This window comes from Podarcis erhardii (assembly GCF_964252035.2).
Source record: "Podarcis erhardii genome assembly, chromosome: 13".
Classification (NCBI taxonomy): Eukaryota; Metazoa; Chordata; class Lepidosauria; order Squamata; family Lacertidae; genus Podarcis; species Podarcis erhardii.
Window position 1 is genome coordinate 46,311,846 of NC_138502.1, and position 18,154 is coordinate 46,329,999.

General features: G+C 49.0%; 1 protein-coding gene across 4 annotated transcripts in view; it reads left to right on the forward strand.

Moving 5' to 3' along the window:
* The window catches only part of LOC309327176 (UDP-glucuronosyltransferase 2A2-like), a 39,611-nt gene that overhangs the window by 3,526 nt on the left and 17,931 nt on the right, over positions 1 to 18,154 (forward strand). Inside the window, exon 1 of one of the 4 annotated variants that reach the window (XM_081836323.1) lies at positions 3,704 to 4,623. The exons of 1 other annotated variant lie outside the window; for it this stretch is intronic. In XM_081836323.1, the coding sequence (XP_081692449.1) occupies positions 3,903 to 4,623 (721 nt within the window). In that variant the 5' untranslated portion in view covers positions 3,704 to 3,902. Of the gene's footprint in view, positions 1 to 3,703; positions 4,624 to 4,850; positions 4,909 to 15,637; positions 16,527 to 18,154 lie in introns of those variants that run through there. 2 more of the 4 variants (XM_081836325.1, XM_081836324.1) reach the window with 2 other exon arrangements.

Here is an 18,154-nt window from a genome sequence, read left to right on the forward strand (position 1 = left end):
ACTTTAAAGCCCTAAAAAAAGAAGAAGCAGCAAAAAAAAAAACCACCCCACACGGGGGGCGTGTTCTAATTCCCTTCTAACTCCGGGTTAGAGCGCAGCACGTGGAGGATGGGTGGGGAAAGAGAGAGGAGGCGGGCGGGCGCGCTGATAGAACGCCAGGCGCGGGGGCCGCCAGGGAGAGCCAGCGCGCGCCCCACCCCAGACGCTCGCGGCCACCGCCGTCCCTCCCTCCCAGGGAAGGCGGGATTAGAGCAAGCGCCCGGGCAGCAAGAAGCGCGCGCGCACGCCGGCCCTGCCCTGGATCCCTCAGAACAGCCAGTCTCTGGGAAAGTGGGCGTGGCTTTAGAACTCTCAGGCAGCAGAGGCCGCCGCCCGGCAAGGCTTCCCATTGGGAGGCGCGAAGGCTTTAGTGGGTGGGGATTGGCGCAAATGTAAGCAGGGCGGGCTAAGAGGAGGAGCCGCTGCCGAGGAGCAGCGGCACCAGCAGCGTTTCCTCTCCCCCCCTCCCCTCCCGTGTCAACAAGCGGGGCGCCTGCGCCGGGGGTTTGCGCATCTTTTCCTCTCATGCGCGGTATTTGCTTCCCGAGTCGGGCCCGGGGTTTGGCCTAGAGCCAGCGGCGGGCAGAGGGCGCAGAGCGATCGGGCGCAGCTCTCTGGCCGCAGCGGCTCCGGGCGGGCGAGCGATCGGTCGGTCCGCTGGCTCAGGATGGCGGACGACTCCGCAGTGGCGTAGCGTGGGGGGTGCAGGGGGGGCGCAACATCTGGGGGTTAGGGTTAGGGGGCGCAAATCCACGGGTTAGGGGGCGCAAATCACTTGCCTTGCCCCGGGTGCTGACAACCCACGCTACGCCACTGTTTTTAATATCTATATGAAGCCTACTGGGAGAGATCATCAGGGGGTTTGGGCTGGGTGTTCATCAGTATGCAGATGACACCCAGCTCTACCTCTCCTTTAAATCAGAACCAGTGAAGGTGGTGAAGGTCCTGTGTGAGTGCCTGGAGGCGGTTGGAGGATGGATGGCGGCTAACAGATTGAGGTTGAATGCTGACAAGACAGAAGTACTGCTTTGGGGGGACAGGGGGTGGGCGGATGAGGGGGATTCCCTGGTCCTTAATGGGGTAACTGTGCCCTGAAGGACCAGGTGCACAGCCTGGGAGTCATTTTGGACTCACAGCTGTCCATGGAGGCACAGGTCAATTCTGTGTCCAGGGCAGCTGTCTACCAGCTCCATCTGGTACGCAGGCTGAGACCCTACCTGCCCGCAGACTGTCTCGCCAGAGTGGTGCATGCTCTAGTTATCTCCCGCTTGGACTACTGCAATGTGCTCTATGTGGGGCTGCCTTTGAAGGTGACCTGGAAACTGAAATTAATCCAGAATTCGGCAGCTAGACTGGTGACTGGGAGCGGCCGGCGAGACCATATAACACCGGTCTTGAAAGACCTACATTGGCTCCCAGTACGTTTCCGAGCACAATTCAAAGTGTTGGTGCTGACCTTTAAAGCCCTAAACGGCCTCGGTCCTGTATACCTGAAGGAGCGTCTCCACCCCCATCGTTCAGCCCGGACACTGAGGTCCAGCGCCGACGGCCTTCTGGCGGTTCCCTCATTGCGAGAAGTGAGGTTACAGGGAACCAGGCAGAGGGCCTTCTCGGTAGTGGCGCCCACCCTGTGGAACACCCTCCCTTCAGATGTGAAGGAAATAAGCAGCTATCCTATCTTTAAAAGACATCTGAAGGGAAAGTTTTAATATTTAATGCTGTATTGTTTTTAACATTTGATTGGGAGCCGCCCAGAGTGGCTGGGGAAACTAAGCCAGATGGGCGGGGTATAAATAAATTATTATTATTAACATAACCATAATAGCATGCTCACATGATGATTTCTCAGAGTCACTTTTGGGGCTTTTGGGGGGCACCCCATAGGCCAGTTTAAGACGATATATATCCCTCCTGTCTTAACTCAGCCCCCTTTTTTGTATTTTGTGGGGTGGGGGTTTGTAGATTATTATTTCCACCTCCCCAACAATGTGAGGGTAGATGCACATCTTCTGGTTCTTATACAAAACCAACAGGGTGGAGTGGCATTTATTTCCTTGCCAAGGCTACTCAGTTTGCTTCATGTGTGAATGAGAATTTGGAACCAAGACTTGAGGGCAAGAGGTCAACACTTTATCCATTCAGCATCTGTCAGGGAAATTCTTTTGCCAGATCTCATCACCTTGGCTTCATTTCTTCTTTGCAAATCTGCAACAACAGAGGGAGGACTAAATGAAAATGCCCCTAAACTGTATGTTCTATTATGTTCTGAACACACTTCATATGGCAGAATAAAAGACAGTATGAGCCATCTAAATATCTCAGCAGGTACAAAGATTTCTTTGTGCCTGGAGATTTGCTTACATCACAACCCCCTTGACCCCCATGCTTTCTGGTAATTAGATTATTTTTACAAATAGCCGAAGCTTAGGTTCCGTAAGCAAAATACACACACAGGAATTCGACACTGCAGTTCACATGCAGGCTCTTTGTTTTGAATGGTTTGGTGTTTACTTGATCTGCTTTGCAGTGGGGACAATGGTTTATATAACCATTCCTGATGGCTTGTGAACAGGCCTCCAAAAAGTTGGGTGTGTGTATCTTGGGTTCCATCCTGCACTTTGCAGGGCCTCTTCAACTCCCCTTGGCTCCTGTGCAAATCTGAGGATTGTTATCTTATCAGCAGAATTAATTCCTGTTGCAGTTGGCATAATACGTTGTATGGCCCCTTGACCCCACATTCCCTGAGCTTCTTATCACTATTCTGCTGCAGTCAGCTATTTATTTTCCAGTTCTAACAACACAGTGATGGAATGAAAAAAAGAGATGATACCATTATCCCGCTGCTGTGATCAGTGGTGCAGCAGGGGCCTGATCCAACCCACAGAGCTGTCTCCCACGAGCAGCGGATGTTGAGATAGCATGGACATGCCAGGACCTCTCCTAGGCTGACCATTGTGGTAGGAATGTGCAATTTTTGTTTACAACACCATGGTTGCTCAGAGGTGGATTTGGGGCTGGGTGCGGAGCCTCGGGAGCGCTGCAGGGGGCGCTACAACTATGACGTAAAATTGTGTATCATTGTGTATCATTTCCCAAAAGCCTGTTGCTTTTTTACAAGTCCATCACGTATGAAAAAAATAACCCTTTGGACTGTTTGCTTTTCCAACATTAATTTGATACAGTCTTGTACATCTCAGCCTGTTTATTAGGTCCAGTTACAGATAGGTAGCCGTGTTGGTCTGCCATAGTCAAAACAAAACAAATTCCTTCCAGTAGCACCTTAAAGACCAACTGTCTTTATTAGGTGTTAAATAAACTGTCTTTATTAGGTGTTTATTAGGTGTTAAATACCATCTGCATATCATTTCCAAATAGTTTTCCTTTAGTGTGTAACGGGCAGTAAATTTCATATCTACTTGCCACAACTTTTCCCTTGCTGCCATGTTAATATTATGTCCTAAATATTGCAGTTTCTCCACTCCTGAGTTACAGGCAAACAATTTCATATGCTTCGAGCTCTAGGTGTGAATATTATGGGCCATATGGAGAGTTTAGCTGAAGCCATTGGATGACTCATTCAGAGTTATTCCTGGAGAAATAAACAAACTTGTCCACTGAGCAGAGAACCTGTTTTGTTACTTGCTGTAGGAGGAGTCCAGATTTCGAAAGAACTATGCTATGTTATCCCCAGCAGGATTTTCCTGCGGCAGAGAACCTTCCTTTCTTGGAAAGTCTCTGTGCCAAAGAACGGCAAAGTTTAAGCAGGGTGGAGAGCAGTGAAATTCAGGAGTGCTCTGAACAAGCCCAGCCTGTCACAGTAACCTTTGATCACCCTGAATCAAGTGGAGGAAAGCCAGGACACAATGGCAGCAAAATGGCTGCTGGTCTTTTCCGTGGTTTGGGTGTTCTTTTGGGGCTCAGCCTCCAGTGGGAATGTCCTCATCTGGCCGGCAGACGACAGCCACTGGATCAATTTGAAATTCATCATGAATGAGCTCACAGCCAGAGGCCACCGAGTGACTGTGCTCCTGCCTTCATTCTTCCGGATAATTGACCCCAGTGAACCTTCCCCTTTCCCGATAGAAGTGATTCCTGCTCCATTCTCAAAGGCAGAGATGGAAGATCTGCTGCAGGACTACATACATCTATGCACTTATGGGATCCGAGAACTTCCTTCCTGGGAATTTTTCAGCAAGTTGAATGCCTTAGTAACACATGTGATGGATCGATACAAAACGGTCTGTCATATAGCCGTGACAAATGAGAAACTGCTGGAGAAGATGGAATCAGCTGGTTTCGACGTTCTGCTTGCAGATCCACTCATTCCTTGTGCAGAACTATTGGCTCAGAAGCTACGGATTCCATTTATATACACCTATCGATTCTCTTTTGGAAACACAGTGGAGCGTCTCTGTGGATGTATGCCAGCTCCTCCATCCTATGTGCCTGCTAGCACAGGGGAACTAACAGACAGGATGTCCTTCACAGAGCGGGTCCGAAACATGCTCTTTTACCTCTTCCAAGATTTCTTATTCCAGCACGTTCAATATAAAGGCTGGGATGAGTTCTATAGTGATGTTCTAGGTAAGAGCTCGCTCCTCGTTCGGGTCATTGTATTTTTGACATCAACATCAAAAAGTGTTGTTTCACATACACATTTCTGTGCTGTGGTTTTCCTCATTTTTGCCTGGTCCATCACCCAGTGTTGAGGTGGGAGATGGCAGGGAAAGCAGAATTTAGGCAACTGAGCTTGAGGTATGAATCTAGTGCAAGGGTAAGAGGTGTTTCAGCTCCCCTTACCTGTACATCTCTTTCTGATGCTACAAATGAACTCTGCAACCCCACTTTGTAGAAGAACAGTGCAGAAATGTAAGTTATTCTTTTTTGCTAATTTGTGGATATATCACACTAAAATGCAAGCAGAGATGCACACTGTTACCATATTTCATATAACGTCTGCTTATATTTCCTGTATCCGTTGCCCACGTTTTGGGCTACGATTTAAAAACAAGTATTTTATGCCTTGCTTGATCCAAAAACTACATGATGAAATTCTGAGAGGTGTGATATCTGACTCTAGCTGTTCTGTTCCATTCTGTACGGTGGTTTGTGAAAGTGTGAATTGGTTTAGTCCACATGGACCAAATGAGACTCTCAAAGATGCCCACCTGCTGGACGGCAGACTCTCTAGAGAAATCCCAGTCCATAGAGGAGTTAGACAAGGATGTCTATTAGCCCCATTTTTATTTCACATCTATGTTAACTCCCTGGTCACATGTTGCCGTGAAATTGAAACCCATCCCCCTGTGTTCTCTAACGGCAGAAAAGTACCAGTTTTAATGTATGCGGATGACACTGTTCTTCTTTCTCAAACCAAAGTGGGTCTGAAACGTGCCTTAGGAAAGTTTAGTGACCAATGTAACTGTTGTAGCGTGGGGTTTGTGATTTCTGCTCTCTTGACATAATATGCTGGAGTTCTCTAGTAACACTTCTTTATTAAAGCAAACAAGACTGGGGCCTGAGGAGGGGAGAGCTACATTTATAGGGACAGGGAACTAGCTAGAAGGATACATTTTGGAGGGAACAATATCAGGCAATCACAGTCCTGCCTTTTGGAGGAAACCAATAAGACAGAGGATCCAAATACAGCTTAAATGAACCAATAGTAGCTGTACCCTCTGGAACCAAAAGGCAGTTACTTTACCCTAATGCAAATACAGACAATAATAATACAGATATAAAATCCTTTGACTCAATACACAACACCCCTCCCCCCCTAGTGAGCACAGCAGACGTAATCTCTCAGGTACTGTGGGGTCCTACAACTTCTACTTGATCTCCTGACAACAGGTGTTGCTGGTTCTGGATTGGGTGTCACCTGTGGTAGGGGGGCTGCTATAGGGGTTTCGTCAGGAACAGATGGAGTCCCAGACATCTTAGGGTTCCCTACCTGTACCTCGTCATCCTGAGGACTAGCAGACCCTGGTTCATTTGCTGAAGCCCCTGGTGACTGCACCTCTGGGCCATTTTCACCCTGGTCTTGCAGCTCTGCGTCGTTAGCTAGGGATGAATTATCAGACTCCTCTCTGCTGAGCGCCCGGCGCCTCAGCTGATCTATATGTCTCTTCCAAACTTGCCCATTTTCCAAAGTCACATAATAGGACACAGGTCCACTAGCCCGGGTGACCACACCAGCCACCCACCGCAAACCTCGTGAATAGTTCCTCACCCAGACCAGATCTTCAGGGGCGAGATACCTTGTTGTGTCAGTCTCAGCTTGGGGGGTTGCTCTTGAATTACGGTTTGGCATTTTATCCAGGTGGACATAATCCAGCACCGTTACCAGTCTTCTACCCAAGAGCAGCTCAGCTGGCGACTTGCCCGTCGCAGTACACGGCATCGCGTGCTGCAAAAACAACATTCGCGCGATGCGAGCTGACCAGTTACCCTCCATTAAGCGCGCAATGGATTCTTTGGCTGTTCTTACCATGCGCTCCGCCTGCCCATTGGAGGATGGGTGGAAGGGCACGGATGTGACCCCTCTTATGAAGTTATCAGCCAAGAATGCCCTGAATTCTTGGGATACAAAAGCTGCACCATTATCTGATACAATGGTCTCAGGTAACCCGTGGGTTGCAAACAGCTGCCTCAACACCTTGATTACGGCAGCTGATGCCATGCTAGGGACCATCGCCACTTCTAACCATTTGGAATATGCATCGACGATAACCAAAAAGACCTTCCCCTGGAATGGCCCAGCAAAATCTAAGTGCAGCCGGCTCCAGGGAGATCTGGACTGCTCCCACCAATGAACTGGTGCTCTGGCCACTTCTGGCCGCACCTCTTGGCATGCCTTGCATGTTCGTACCCAATGTTCTATGTTCTGGTCCATTCCAGGCCACCACACATAGCATCGGGCTAGCGACTTCATCCTGACCATTCCCGGGTGTCCCATGTGAAGCGTCTCAAGAACCCTGTTTCTCAGTGGTGCTGGGATGATCACCCTATCTCCCCACAGGAGACAACCCTTATGCATGGACAACTCGTGCTGCCTTGTCGCATAAGGCCTGAATTTGTCTTCATGCGGACCACCTGGCCACCCCCTCCCCACCCAAGTGAGCACACGAGAGAGAACAGCATCTTTCCTCTTTTTCTCAGCTATATCAGTAGCCGTTACAGGAGCCCCCGGAAGTGTTTCCAGCATCATTATGTGCTCCGCTGGAGCAGGATTCTCATTGCTCCCGCCAGGAAGGGGCAATCGACTCAGTGCATCAGCGTGGCACAACCGTTTCCCCGGCACATGGGTCAAGGTGTACTGGAACCCGTTCAGGAATATAGACCGACGCAACATTCTGGGGGAGAGAATTTGTGGCATTTGTTTGTTCAGGTTGAACAACCCTAACAGTGGTTTGTGGTCCGTTTCAATGGAGAAATGGCGACCGTACACATAATCATGCAACTTTTTGATTCCTGCCACAATTGCAAGCGCCTCTTTGTCAATTTGAGCATAGTTGCGCTCCGTGGCCGACAACGTACGGGAATAGAAAGAGATGGGCTTTTCCGACCCATGCGGTTCCCTATGACTCAGCACCGCCCCCAGGCCGTATTGAGAGGCATCACATGCCAGGACCAGTGGCTTCAACTCATCATAATGAGCAAGGACGCTCCTGCTACTCAGCATTCCTCGCAAGGAGTCAAAAGCCTTCTGCTGCCCCGGCCCCCATCGCCACACATTCTTTTTCTGCAACAGTCTATGTAATGGTTCAGCTACTGAAGCTTTCTGGGGTAAGAACGAATGATAAAAGTTAATAAGTCCCAGGAATGACTGCAACTCCGTCTTGTTCTGTGGTCGTGGTGCCTCGATGATGGCCTTAACCTTAGCATCTGTGGGGTGGATGCCTGATGCATCAATTTTAAACCCCAAGAAATCCACAGTTGGCACCCCAAAACTGCATTTTTCCTTTTTTAGTTGCAACCCCACCTCCTTGAACTTGAGCAACACTGCACGGACACGCGCAACCAGTTCCTGTGGGTCTTTTCCAGCAATCAAAACGTCATCAAAAAATGGCAAGACCCCCGGCAGACCTCTTAACAGGCGTTCCATGAGTCCTTGAAAAATCCCTGGGGCCACACAAACTCCAAATTGCAATCTGTTAACTCTGAATGCCCCTTTATGTGTGACAATAGTCTGTGCTTCCGCTGATTGTGGGGTTACTGGCAGCTGTTGGTAAGCTTGTGCCAGGTCAATTTTTGCGAACACCTTGCCCCCAGCCAGTTTAGCCAACAGATGTGATACGACTGGAATGGGGTATGAGTTTCTCCTGAGCGCCTTATTGATAGTACATTTGTAATCAGCACAGATCCTGACTTCCCCATTTGCTTTAAGGGGCGTGACGATTGGAGTCTCCCACTTAGCGGAGTCCACGGGTGAGAGAACTCCCTGCTTGACCAATTTATCCAGCTCTGCTTCGATCTTGGGTTGCAGTGCAAATGGCACTCGCCTTGGTTTTTGTCAGATTGGGGCCACCCCAGGGTCCAATTCGAAGTCAACTGGGGGCCCTTTATAACAACATAGTTTTCCATTAAAGAGAGCAGCAAATTCTTTGCATAATGCCTCGCTCATCTCAGGGCAGGTTTGGATTGAATTAAGCCCTGATATACTCAGTCCCAGGGCGGGGAACCAGTCAGTGCCCAGGAGACTGGGGCGACTGCCCTTCGCAATCACCAGTTTGAGTACCGCCTGTTTGCCCTGGAACTGTACTCTCACGGCACACATTCCCATGACATGGATGCGGCCCGCTGAGTATGAAGAACATGGGTCCTGTAGAACATGGGTTGCTGTGGGCGGTCTGCGATGCTCCAGTCTAGGTGCTCCTGTCGCTCCCAATGCCGCCGATCTACAGACCCTGGCGATGTGATCTGTCTTCCCGCACGTCTGGCACATAGCATCCCGGAAGCGACAACTCTTCCGGTCATGGTTTCCGCCACAACCAGGGCACCTGCCTCGGTGATCTTTGTGCACTGTGCAGGCCTGACGCACTGACTCGACCCCACGGACTGGGCTCTGGCTCGGAGTAGCCTCTAGCTCGTCCATGGCATGCACAACTTCTATCTGTGGCTTAGGGGCCCTGCGACTGGCATCAAGCTCCTCTCTTTCATAATTCTCCGTGGCGGTGGCCTCCTTCAAGGCTGAAGCAAGGGTAACCTCTTCTTTAGCCACGATGCGTCTTCTGGCTTTCTTGCTGCTCAGACCACCGATAAACCGATCCAGGAGAGTCTCTTCCAGATCTTGGAAGTCGCAGTGCTGAGCGAGCTTCCGCAGTTCAGCTAGAAATGCAGATACAGACTCCCCAGCACGCTGCTGCCTCTTATGAAACTCCATCCGCCGGGCCATCTTGGTCTCAGTAGGTGCCAAATGGCTTGTTAGGCAGGCAAGAATATCTTTGAGAGATGTCTCATTTAGCTTCGCTGGAGCAAGCAATGCCTTGGCCAGTGTGAAGATCTCAGGCCCACAGTAGCTCAGGAATGTGGCCCTTCTTTTGCTGGCATCGGTGATCCCTTGAGCCACTGCGAAGAACTCGAAGCGTTCGACGTAGTCTTCCCACGTGTGGGGCTCTGATGGCTGGAAGGGCTCCAATACCCTTGGACTCTCCATTGTCCTGTGGGCAGGGTCGTCTTCTCAGCTGGGCAGTGAGTCTTGTTCTTAGCTACAATCCGGACTCTGAGGCAGGGCTGCGTTTAACCGCTCCTCAGCATTCCAGATCCCACCTTCGTCGCCAATTGTTGTAGGGTGGGGTTTGTGATTTCTGCTCTCTTGACATAATATGCTGGAGACAGTTCTCTAGTAACACTTCTTTATTAAAGCAAACAAGACTGGGGCCTGAGGAGGGGAGAGCTACATTTATAGGGACAGGGAACTAGCTAGAAGGATACATTTTGGAGGGAACAATATCAGGCAATCACAGTCCTGCCTTTTGGAGGAAACCAATAAGACAGAGGATCCAAATACAGCAGCTTAAATGAACCAATAGTACCCTCTGGAACCAAAAGGCAGTTACTTTACCCTAATGCAAATACAGACAATAATAACACAGATATAAAATCCTTTGACTCAATACACAACAGTAACACTGAGCTGTTAACAATTAACTTTGCCAAAACCAAAATTGTACATTTTAACCGCTCCTTCAGGAAAGATAATTGGAGCGTAAAGGGAAACGCCATTGAACAGACTAAGATCTTCCAATACTTAGGCATTACTTTCTCTTATAATGCCAAATGGTCAACACACCTGACCACATCAGCTATATCAGCAGGAAGAAGTGCAAATGCCACCCTTAGATTATTGAGAAGGAAAGGAGCTGGCTTCCTCCCGATGGCCCTTAAAGTTTTCCAGGCAAAATCTTTAGCCCAACTCCTGTATGGCTCTCAAATTAGCCTTTCTGCCAACCTTAAGACTCTTGAAACAGTACAATCAAAATTCTTAAGATCATTATTTGCTACCCCAAAGTGTACACCTAATGCAGTCTTAAGGCAAGAGGCAGGACTGCCCAGATTTCCTTTTGTTGATTTCCTTTTGTTTGACCTTGTGGTGTCCTGTGTCGCTGGCTTTTGCCGCAATAAAACTAACTAACTTTGAGATGCCCACCTGCTTGTGCAACCCCCTAGGCGATCCTGCCTAGCTCATAGCTGTCAACCTTCCCTTTTTGTGTGTGGGAAATTCCCTTATTTTAGCGCCGTTTCCCGCTGCTTCCTGCTGCTATCCCGGATTGTTAGATATCCCCTAGACTGTCCCCGGGACAGGTGAGACTGCTGATCCCTTATTTTCAAGGCTGCTGATCCCTTATTTTCAAATCTGAAAGTTGACAGCTATGGCCTAGCTGCTGGCTGGATCCACAAAGGACTCTGATGGGGTGAGGGGGCATGGTAAGCTGGTTAAGTCAGGACCATTTTCAGTGGTCTGATGAGGCACAGGAGGTGGAGCATATAAGAACGCAGGAGGTGGTGCTGCAGACAGGAGATGGAAAGACACCTAGCCTGAGTTGGAAGGTGCTAGGCTCAGGACAAGGTAGAAAGAGGCGCGCTCTTATGAGCCAGCCAGGATTTTCCTGTACTTGACAGCCCAGCAGTGAACAACCTCCCATTGGCTGAGGACCTGCTCATCTTTACAGGTTCAGGGAGGCAGCCTGCCACTGCTGCTTCCTTGTCTGGCAGAAGCAGCACCCCAGGTGAGGGAGTCTTAGGTTCTCTGAGAGCAGGAGTGAATTCTTACCCTTGACATTTCTTCACCCAAGACTACCCCTAGCCCTAGCTCTTAAGGAGGTCAGCCCTGAGTGCTCACTGGAAGGACAGACCCTGAAGCTGAGGCTCCAATACGTTAGCCACCTCATGAGAAGAGAAGACTCCCTGGAAAAGACCCTGACGATGGGAAAGATTGAGGGCACAAGGAGAAGGGGACAACAGAGGACGAGGTGGTTGGACAGGAGGAGGAGGAGTGGCGTTGTATGTCAGGGATGTGTATACCTGTCAAGAGATCCAAGATTTAGAACCTCAAAGCCAAAGTTAGAGCATTTGGGTCAAAATTACGGGAGAGAAGAATAACAGTGACCTCATTGTGGGAGTTTACTATAGATCCCCAAGCCAAACGGAGGACATAGATGATGCCTTCCTGGAACAGATGGCCAAGCATGCAAAAGGAAGGGAGATAGTAGTAATGGGGGACTTCAGTTACCCGGATATTTGTTGGATGTCAAACTCAGCCAAGAGCATAAGGTCAAACAGATTCCTCACTGGCCTTGCAGACAACTTCATTGTCCAGAAAGTGGGAGAAGCAACAAGAGGAACAGCCATTTTAGATCTGGTCCTAACCAATGTTGATGACCTGGTTAGTGGGGTAGAAGTGGAAGGATCATTAGGCGCGAGTGATCATGCTCTTCTGAAGTTTACTATACAGCGGAAAGGAACAGCCAAGCATACTAGGACTCAATTTCTTGACTTTAAGAAAGCTGACTTCATAAAACTTAGGGAAGTGCTGGGTGAGATCCCATGGACAGTAATACTAAAAGGAAAGGGAGTTCATGATGGCTGGGAGTTTGTTAAGAGGGAGATAGTAAAAGCACAACTTCAGGCAATACCAATGAGACGGAAACATGGAAGGTGCCTAAAGAAGCCAGGGTGGCTATCTAAAGAACTTTTAACTGAGTTAAGATTAAAAAAGGATGTGTACAAAAAATGGAAAAGGGGGGAAACCACCAAAGAGGAATTCAAACAAATAGCCAGCACGTGTAGACACAAAGTCAGAAAAGCTAAAGCACAAAATGAACTCAGGCTTGCTAGAGAGGTTAAAATCAACAAAAAAGGCTTTTATGGGTATGTTCGTAGCAAAAGGAAGAACAAAGAAACAGTGGGGTCACTCAGAGGAGAAGATGGTGAAATGCAAACAGGGGACACAGAAAGGGCTGAACTCCTCAATGCCTTCTTTGCCTCAGTCTTCTCTGATAAAGAAAACAATGCCCGACCTGAAGAATTTGGAGCAAATGATTCAGCAGAGGAAACACAGCCCAGAATAACTAAGGAGATAGTACAAGAATACTTGGCTAGTTTAGATATATTCAAGTCTCCAGGGCCAGATGAACTGCATCCAAGAGTATTAAAAGAACTGGCAGATGTGATCTCAGAACCACTGGCAGTCATCTTTGAGAATTCCTGGAGAACAGGCGAAGTCCCGGCAGACTGGAGGAGGGCAAATGTTGTCCCTATTTTCAAAAAGGGGAAAAGAGAGGACCCAAATAATTACCACCCAGTCATTCTGACATCAATACCAGGGAAGATTCTGGAGCAGATCATTAAGCAAATAGTCTGTGAGCACCTAGAAAGGAATGCTGTGATCACCAATAGTCAGCATGGATTTCTGAAAAATAAGTCATGTCAGACTAACCTGATCTCGTATTTTGACAGAATTACAAGCATGGTAGATGAAGGGAACGCAGTGGATGTAGCCTACCTTGATTTCAGCAAGGCATTTGACAAGGTGCCCCATGATATTCTTGTAAAGAAGCTGGTAAAATGCAGTCTTGACTATGCTACCACTCAGTGGATTTGTAACTGGCTGACTGACCGAACCCAAAGGGTGCTCATCAATGGTTCCTCTTCATCCTGGAGAAGAGTGACTAGTGGGGTGCCACAGGGTTCTGTCTTGGGCCCGGTCTTATTCAACATCTTTATCAACGACTTGGATGATGGACTCAAGGGCATCCTGATCAAATTTGCAGATGACACCAAACTGGGAGGGGTGGCTAACACCCCAGAGGACAGGATCACACTTCAAAACGACCTTGACAGATTAGAGAACTGGGCCAAAACAAACAAGATGAATTTTAACAGGGAGAAATGTAAAGTATTGCACTTGGGCAAAAAAAAAACAAACGAGAGGCACAAATACAAGATGGGTGACACCTGGCTTGAGAGCAGTACATGTGAAAAGGATCTAGGGGTCTTGGTTGACCACAAACTTGACATGAGCCAACAGTGTGACGTGGCAGCTAAAAAAGCCAATGCAATTCTGGGCTGCATCAATAGGAGTATAGCATCTAGATCAAGGGAAGTAATAGTGCCACTGTATTCTGCTCTGGTCAGACCTCACCTGGAGTACTGTGTCCAGTTCTGGGCACCACAGTTCAAGAAGGACACTGACAAACTGGAACGTGTCCAGAGGAGGGCAACCAAAATGGTCAAAGGCCTGGAAACGATGCCTTATGAGGAACGGCTAAGGGAGCTGGGCATGTTTAGCCTGGAGAAGAGGAGGTTAAGGGGTGATATGATAGCCATGTTCAAATATATAAAAGGATGTCACATAGAGGAGGGAGAAAGGTTGTTTTCTGCTGCTCCAGAGAAGCGGACACGGAGCAATGGATCCAAACTACAAGAAAGAAGATTCCACCTAAACATTAGGAAGAACTTCCTGACAGTAAGAGCTGTTCGACAGTGGAATTTGCTACCAAGGAGTGTGGTGGAGTCTCCTTCTTTGGAGGTCTTTAAGCAGAGGCTTGACAACCATATGTCAGGAGTGCTCTGATGGTGTTTCCTGCTTGGCAGGGGGTTGGACTCGATGGCCCTTGTGGTCTCTTCCAACTCTATGATTCTACCATTCTATGATTCAGTGTTCTCGAAGCTACCAGCATGAGTTTGACCAAACTGCGGGAGGCAGTGGAAGACAGGAGTGCCTGGCGTGCTCTGGTCCATGGGGTCACGAAGAGTCGGGCACGACTAAACGACTAAACAACAACAACAACCCCTAGCCTTATTGATGTAACTAACTGGAGACAATACAAGACTTGCCTTGTGAAACCGACTACCCACACAATCTTGTTCCTTGCAAAGAATCCCTTAGCAGTTGACACTGATTCATTTAACCACTAGCATCACAGAGAATGCATCCTCATCTGCTGCACGAAACTGCAGGAGAATGTCATCTTGACCAATCGCCATCTTTACTCTATCTTGGCTTGCATCTCCCCACCTGTGTATGCTAGAAACACTCTCTATATGTCTAATTGTAGCCTTTAGAGGTCATCAGAGCCACTGGGAATGGCCCTAGCACCTCAGCAACAAAGGATAGTGGGTTGCCAGAGATTTTTAGACCTAGCTCTACTCAGAGTAGGCCTATTGAGCTTAATGGATGTGACGGACTACCTTAGATTCTTTAATATCAGTGAGTCTGCTCTGGGCAGGACTTTGTTAAATATCAACCATTTTCTTTGAAAACGGCAGGTGCCTCTGCATTCGAGGCTGATGTTTACGGTAGGTGTGGACTTTGGTCTTTCAAATTTCAGCGGCGTCCTGCGAGAGGCCAGAATCCATCACAACCTCCAACCTTCCATTCTGTATGTGCACTACGCCATAGCTGCAAAGCCCTGCGATGCCCCCCATGGCATGGTGGCCAGTGCTGGGAAACTGGTCACGCTGACCTCCATCTGCCACTGTTCACAGTTGACCAGAAGAAACTATGGTCCCACAAGCAAAAAAAGGTTTCTCCAGTCCTGTGCTTATAGGAAAACCATTTCATTTGCTTCAAGTTTTGTGTGTGAATATTATGGACCACATAGAGAGGTTAAGGTAAAGGACCCCTGATCATTAGGTCCAGTCGTGGCCGATTCTGGGGTTGCGGCGCTCATCTCGCTTTATTGGTCGAGGGAGCCGGCGTACAGCTTCCAGGCCATGTGGCCAGCATGACAAAGCCACTTCTGGTGAACCAGAGCAGCGCATGGAAACACTGTTTACCTTCCCGCCAGAGCTATTTATCTACTTGCACTTTGATGTGCTTTTGAACTGCTAGGTTGGCAGGAGCAGGGACTAAGCAACGGGAGCTCACCCTGTCACGGGGATTCGAACCGCCAACCTTCTGATCAGCAAGTCCTAGGCTCTGGGGTTTAACCCACAGCGCCACCACCCGCGTCCCCATAGAGAGGTTACCTGAGAGTAATTCCTAGTAAGACAAACAAAAGTGTACATTGAGCAGAGAGGCTGTTTTGTAACTAGGCGGAGTGACAATTATGAACCCACGTTTTGACAGGATCATGCTATGCCATCTGTAACAGGATTTTGCTGTAGCAGAAAACCGCCTTTGCTTTGACGAACTCTGTGCCAAAGTACGGCAAAGGTGAAACAGGGAGGAGAGGCACAGATTAGAGGAGTGCCCTGCATAAGCCCAAGCCTGTCACAACCACCTTGGAGCTCTCTGAATCAAGTGTGGGAAAGCCAGGACACAATGGCAGCAAAATGGCTGCTGGTGTTTTCCGTGGTTTGGGTGTTCTTTTGGGGCTCAGCCTCCACTGGGAATGTCCTCATCTGGCCGGCAGACGACAGCCACTGGATCAATATGGAATTCATCACGAATGAGCTCACAGCCAGAGGCCACCGAGTGACTGTGCTCCTGCCTTCATTCTTCCGGATAATTGACCCCAGTGAACCTTCTCCTTTCCAGATAGAAGTGATATCCACTCCGTTCTCAAAGGCAGAGATGGAAGATCTCCTGCAGAACTTAATATATTTTATGACGTATGATGTTCATGAACTATCTTACTGGGAGTTTTTCAACAAGTTGTCTGACATCGTAACTGTGACAATGCATCGGCAGAAAACTTTCTGTCAGATGGCTGTGACGAATGAGAAACTGCTGGAGAAGATGGAATCAGCTGGATTTGATGTTCTCCTTGCAGACCCACTCTATCCTTGTGCAGAACTGTTGGCTCAGAAGCTGCGGATTCCATTTATATACACCTATCGATTCTCTGTGGCAAACACAGTGGAGCGTCTTTGTGGAGGATTGCCAACTTCTCCATCCTATGTGCCTGCAAGCATGAAGGCGCTAACAGACAGGATGTCCTTCATGGAGCGACTCCAAAACATGCTCTTCTACCTCTCAAATGATTTCCTCTACCATCAAGTTCTCTATGGAGACTGGCATCAGTTCTATAGCGATGTTCTAGGTAAGATCCTGCTCCGAGTTTTGGTTACTGTATTTTTGACATCCGCACCTGTAAGTTCTGATGCATGGAGACATGTCTGTTGTATTGCTTCACTCTCTATTTTGCCTGGTCCTTCACCCAGTCTAGCTCCAGTACTGAAGTGGAAGAGGGAGATGGAATGGGGATTTAGGCAACCAAGCAGGGATAGTGATGGTGTTAGACTTGCCATCCTGGGCAGGTAAAGGTAAAGGGACCCCTGACCATTAGGTCCAGTCGTGACCGACTCTAGGGTTGCGGCGCTCATCTCGCTTTATTGGCTGAGGGAGCCGGCGTACAGCTTCCGGGTCATGTGGCTAGCATGACTAAGCCGCTTCTGGCAATCCAGAGCAGCGCACGGAAACGCCGTTTACCTTCCTGCCGGAGCGGTACCTATTTACAGTGGTGCCTCGCAAGACGAAAAGAATCCGTTCCGCGAGTCTCTTCGTCTTGCGGTTTTTCGTCTTGTGAAGCAACCCTATTAGCGGCTTAGCGCTATTAGCGGCTTAGCGGCTATTAGTGGCAAAGCGGCAAAGCGGCTAAGCGGCTATTAGTGGCTTAGCGGCTTAGAAAAGGGGGGGAGAGCGAAAAAAAATCGCAAGACTCGCAAGACGTTTTCATCTTGCGAAGCAAGCCCATAGAGAAATTCGTCTTGCGAAGCGCCTCGAAAAACGGAAAACCCTTTCGTCTAGCGGGTTTTTCGTCTTGCGAGGCATTCGTCTTGCGGGGCACCACTGTATCTACTTGCACTTTGACGTGCTTTCGAACTGCTAGGTTGGCAGGAGCAGGGACTAAGCAACGGGAGCTCACCCCGTTGTGGGGATTTGAACTGCCGACCTTCTGACTGTCAAGTCCTAGGCTCTGTGGTTTAACCCACAGCACCACTTCCTGGGCAGAGCATTCCACAATTACTGCTCCCCACATTAAAGGGGTGGCGCCCTTTGTGTGGTCACGCGCAGCCCCCTGGATCTTATGTGGCACCATTAGCAAAGGCTTGGCTTCGCCTCCCCCCAGGTGGGATACCTGAAGGTACCTCAGTCAGTTGCCCAATCCCGCCTGGGGAGGTTTTGCCAAGGTGATCAAGCCAGGTAGGGGGAGGGACTACCTGCCCACACAATGGAGGGAGGATCTTACCTGGGAATCGTCAGTTGGCTCCAGAGCTTCTCCTACCCTACCCACCCTCAGTTAAGACTTCTTTTGCAGGTTAACCTTTTCTCCACTGGTATGCGGGCGCTGCTACGTCAAGGTCGCTGTTGAAGGGCTGAAAAGGAATTCTCCTGCATTGGCAGGTTTGCCTTTCCCGTAGCAAAATGTCACAACTTTGGCGGTATCAGGCCTTGGGTGGAATCCTTTAGTCTATCTTCCCTGATATATTTAGCTGTGTCTTATTGTATCGGTTCAGTTTTAAGTATTGTTCCCCACTCTGAGACTGCCTGCAGCAGTGCAGCAATGGGACCGCCTCTCCTGGTATGCCCCACAGAGGAGTTTAAGGTCCATGAATAATCATAGTTTAGAGGTCCCGGGCCCTAAGGAAGTCGGACTATCCTCCACCAGGGCCAGGGCCTTCTCAGTGATGGCTCCGACCTGGTGGAATGCTCTGTCCCATGAGACCA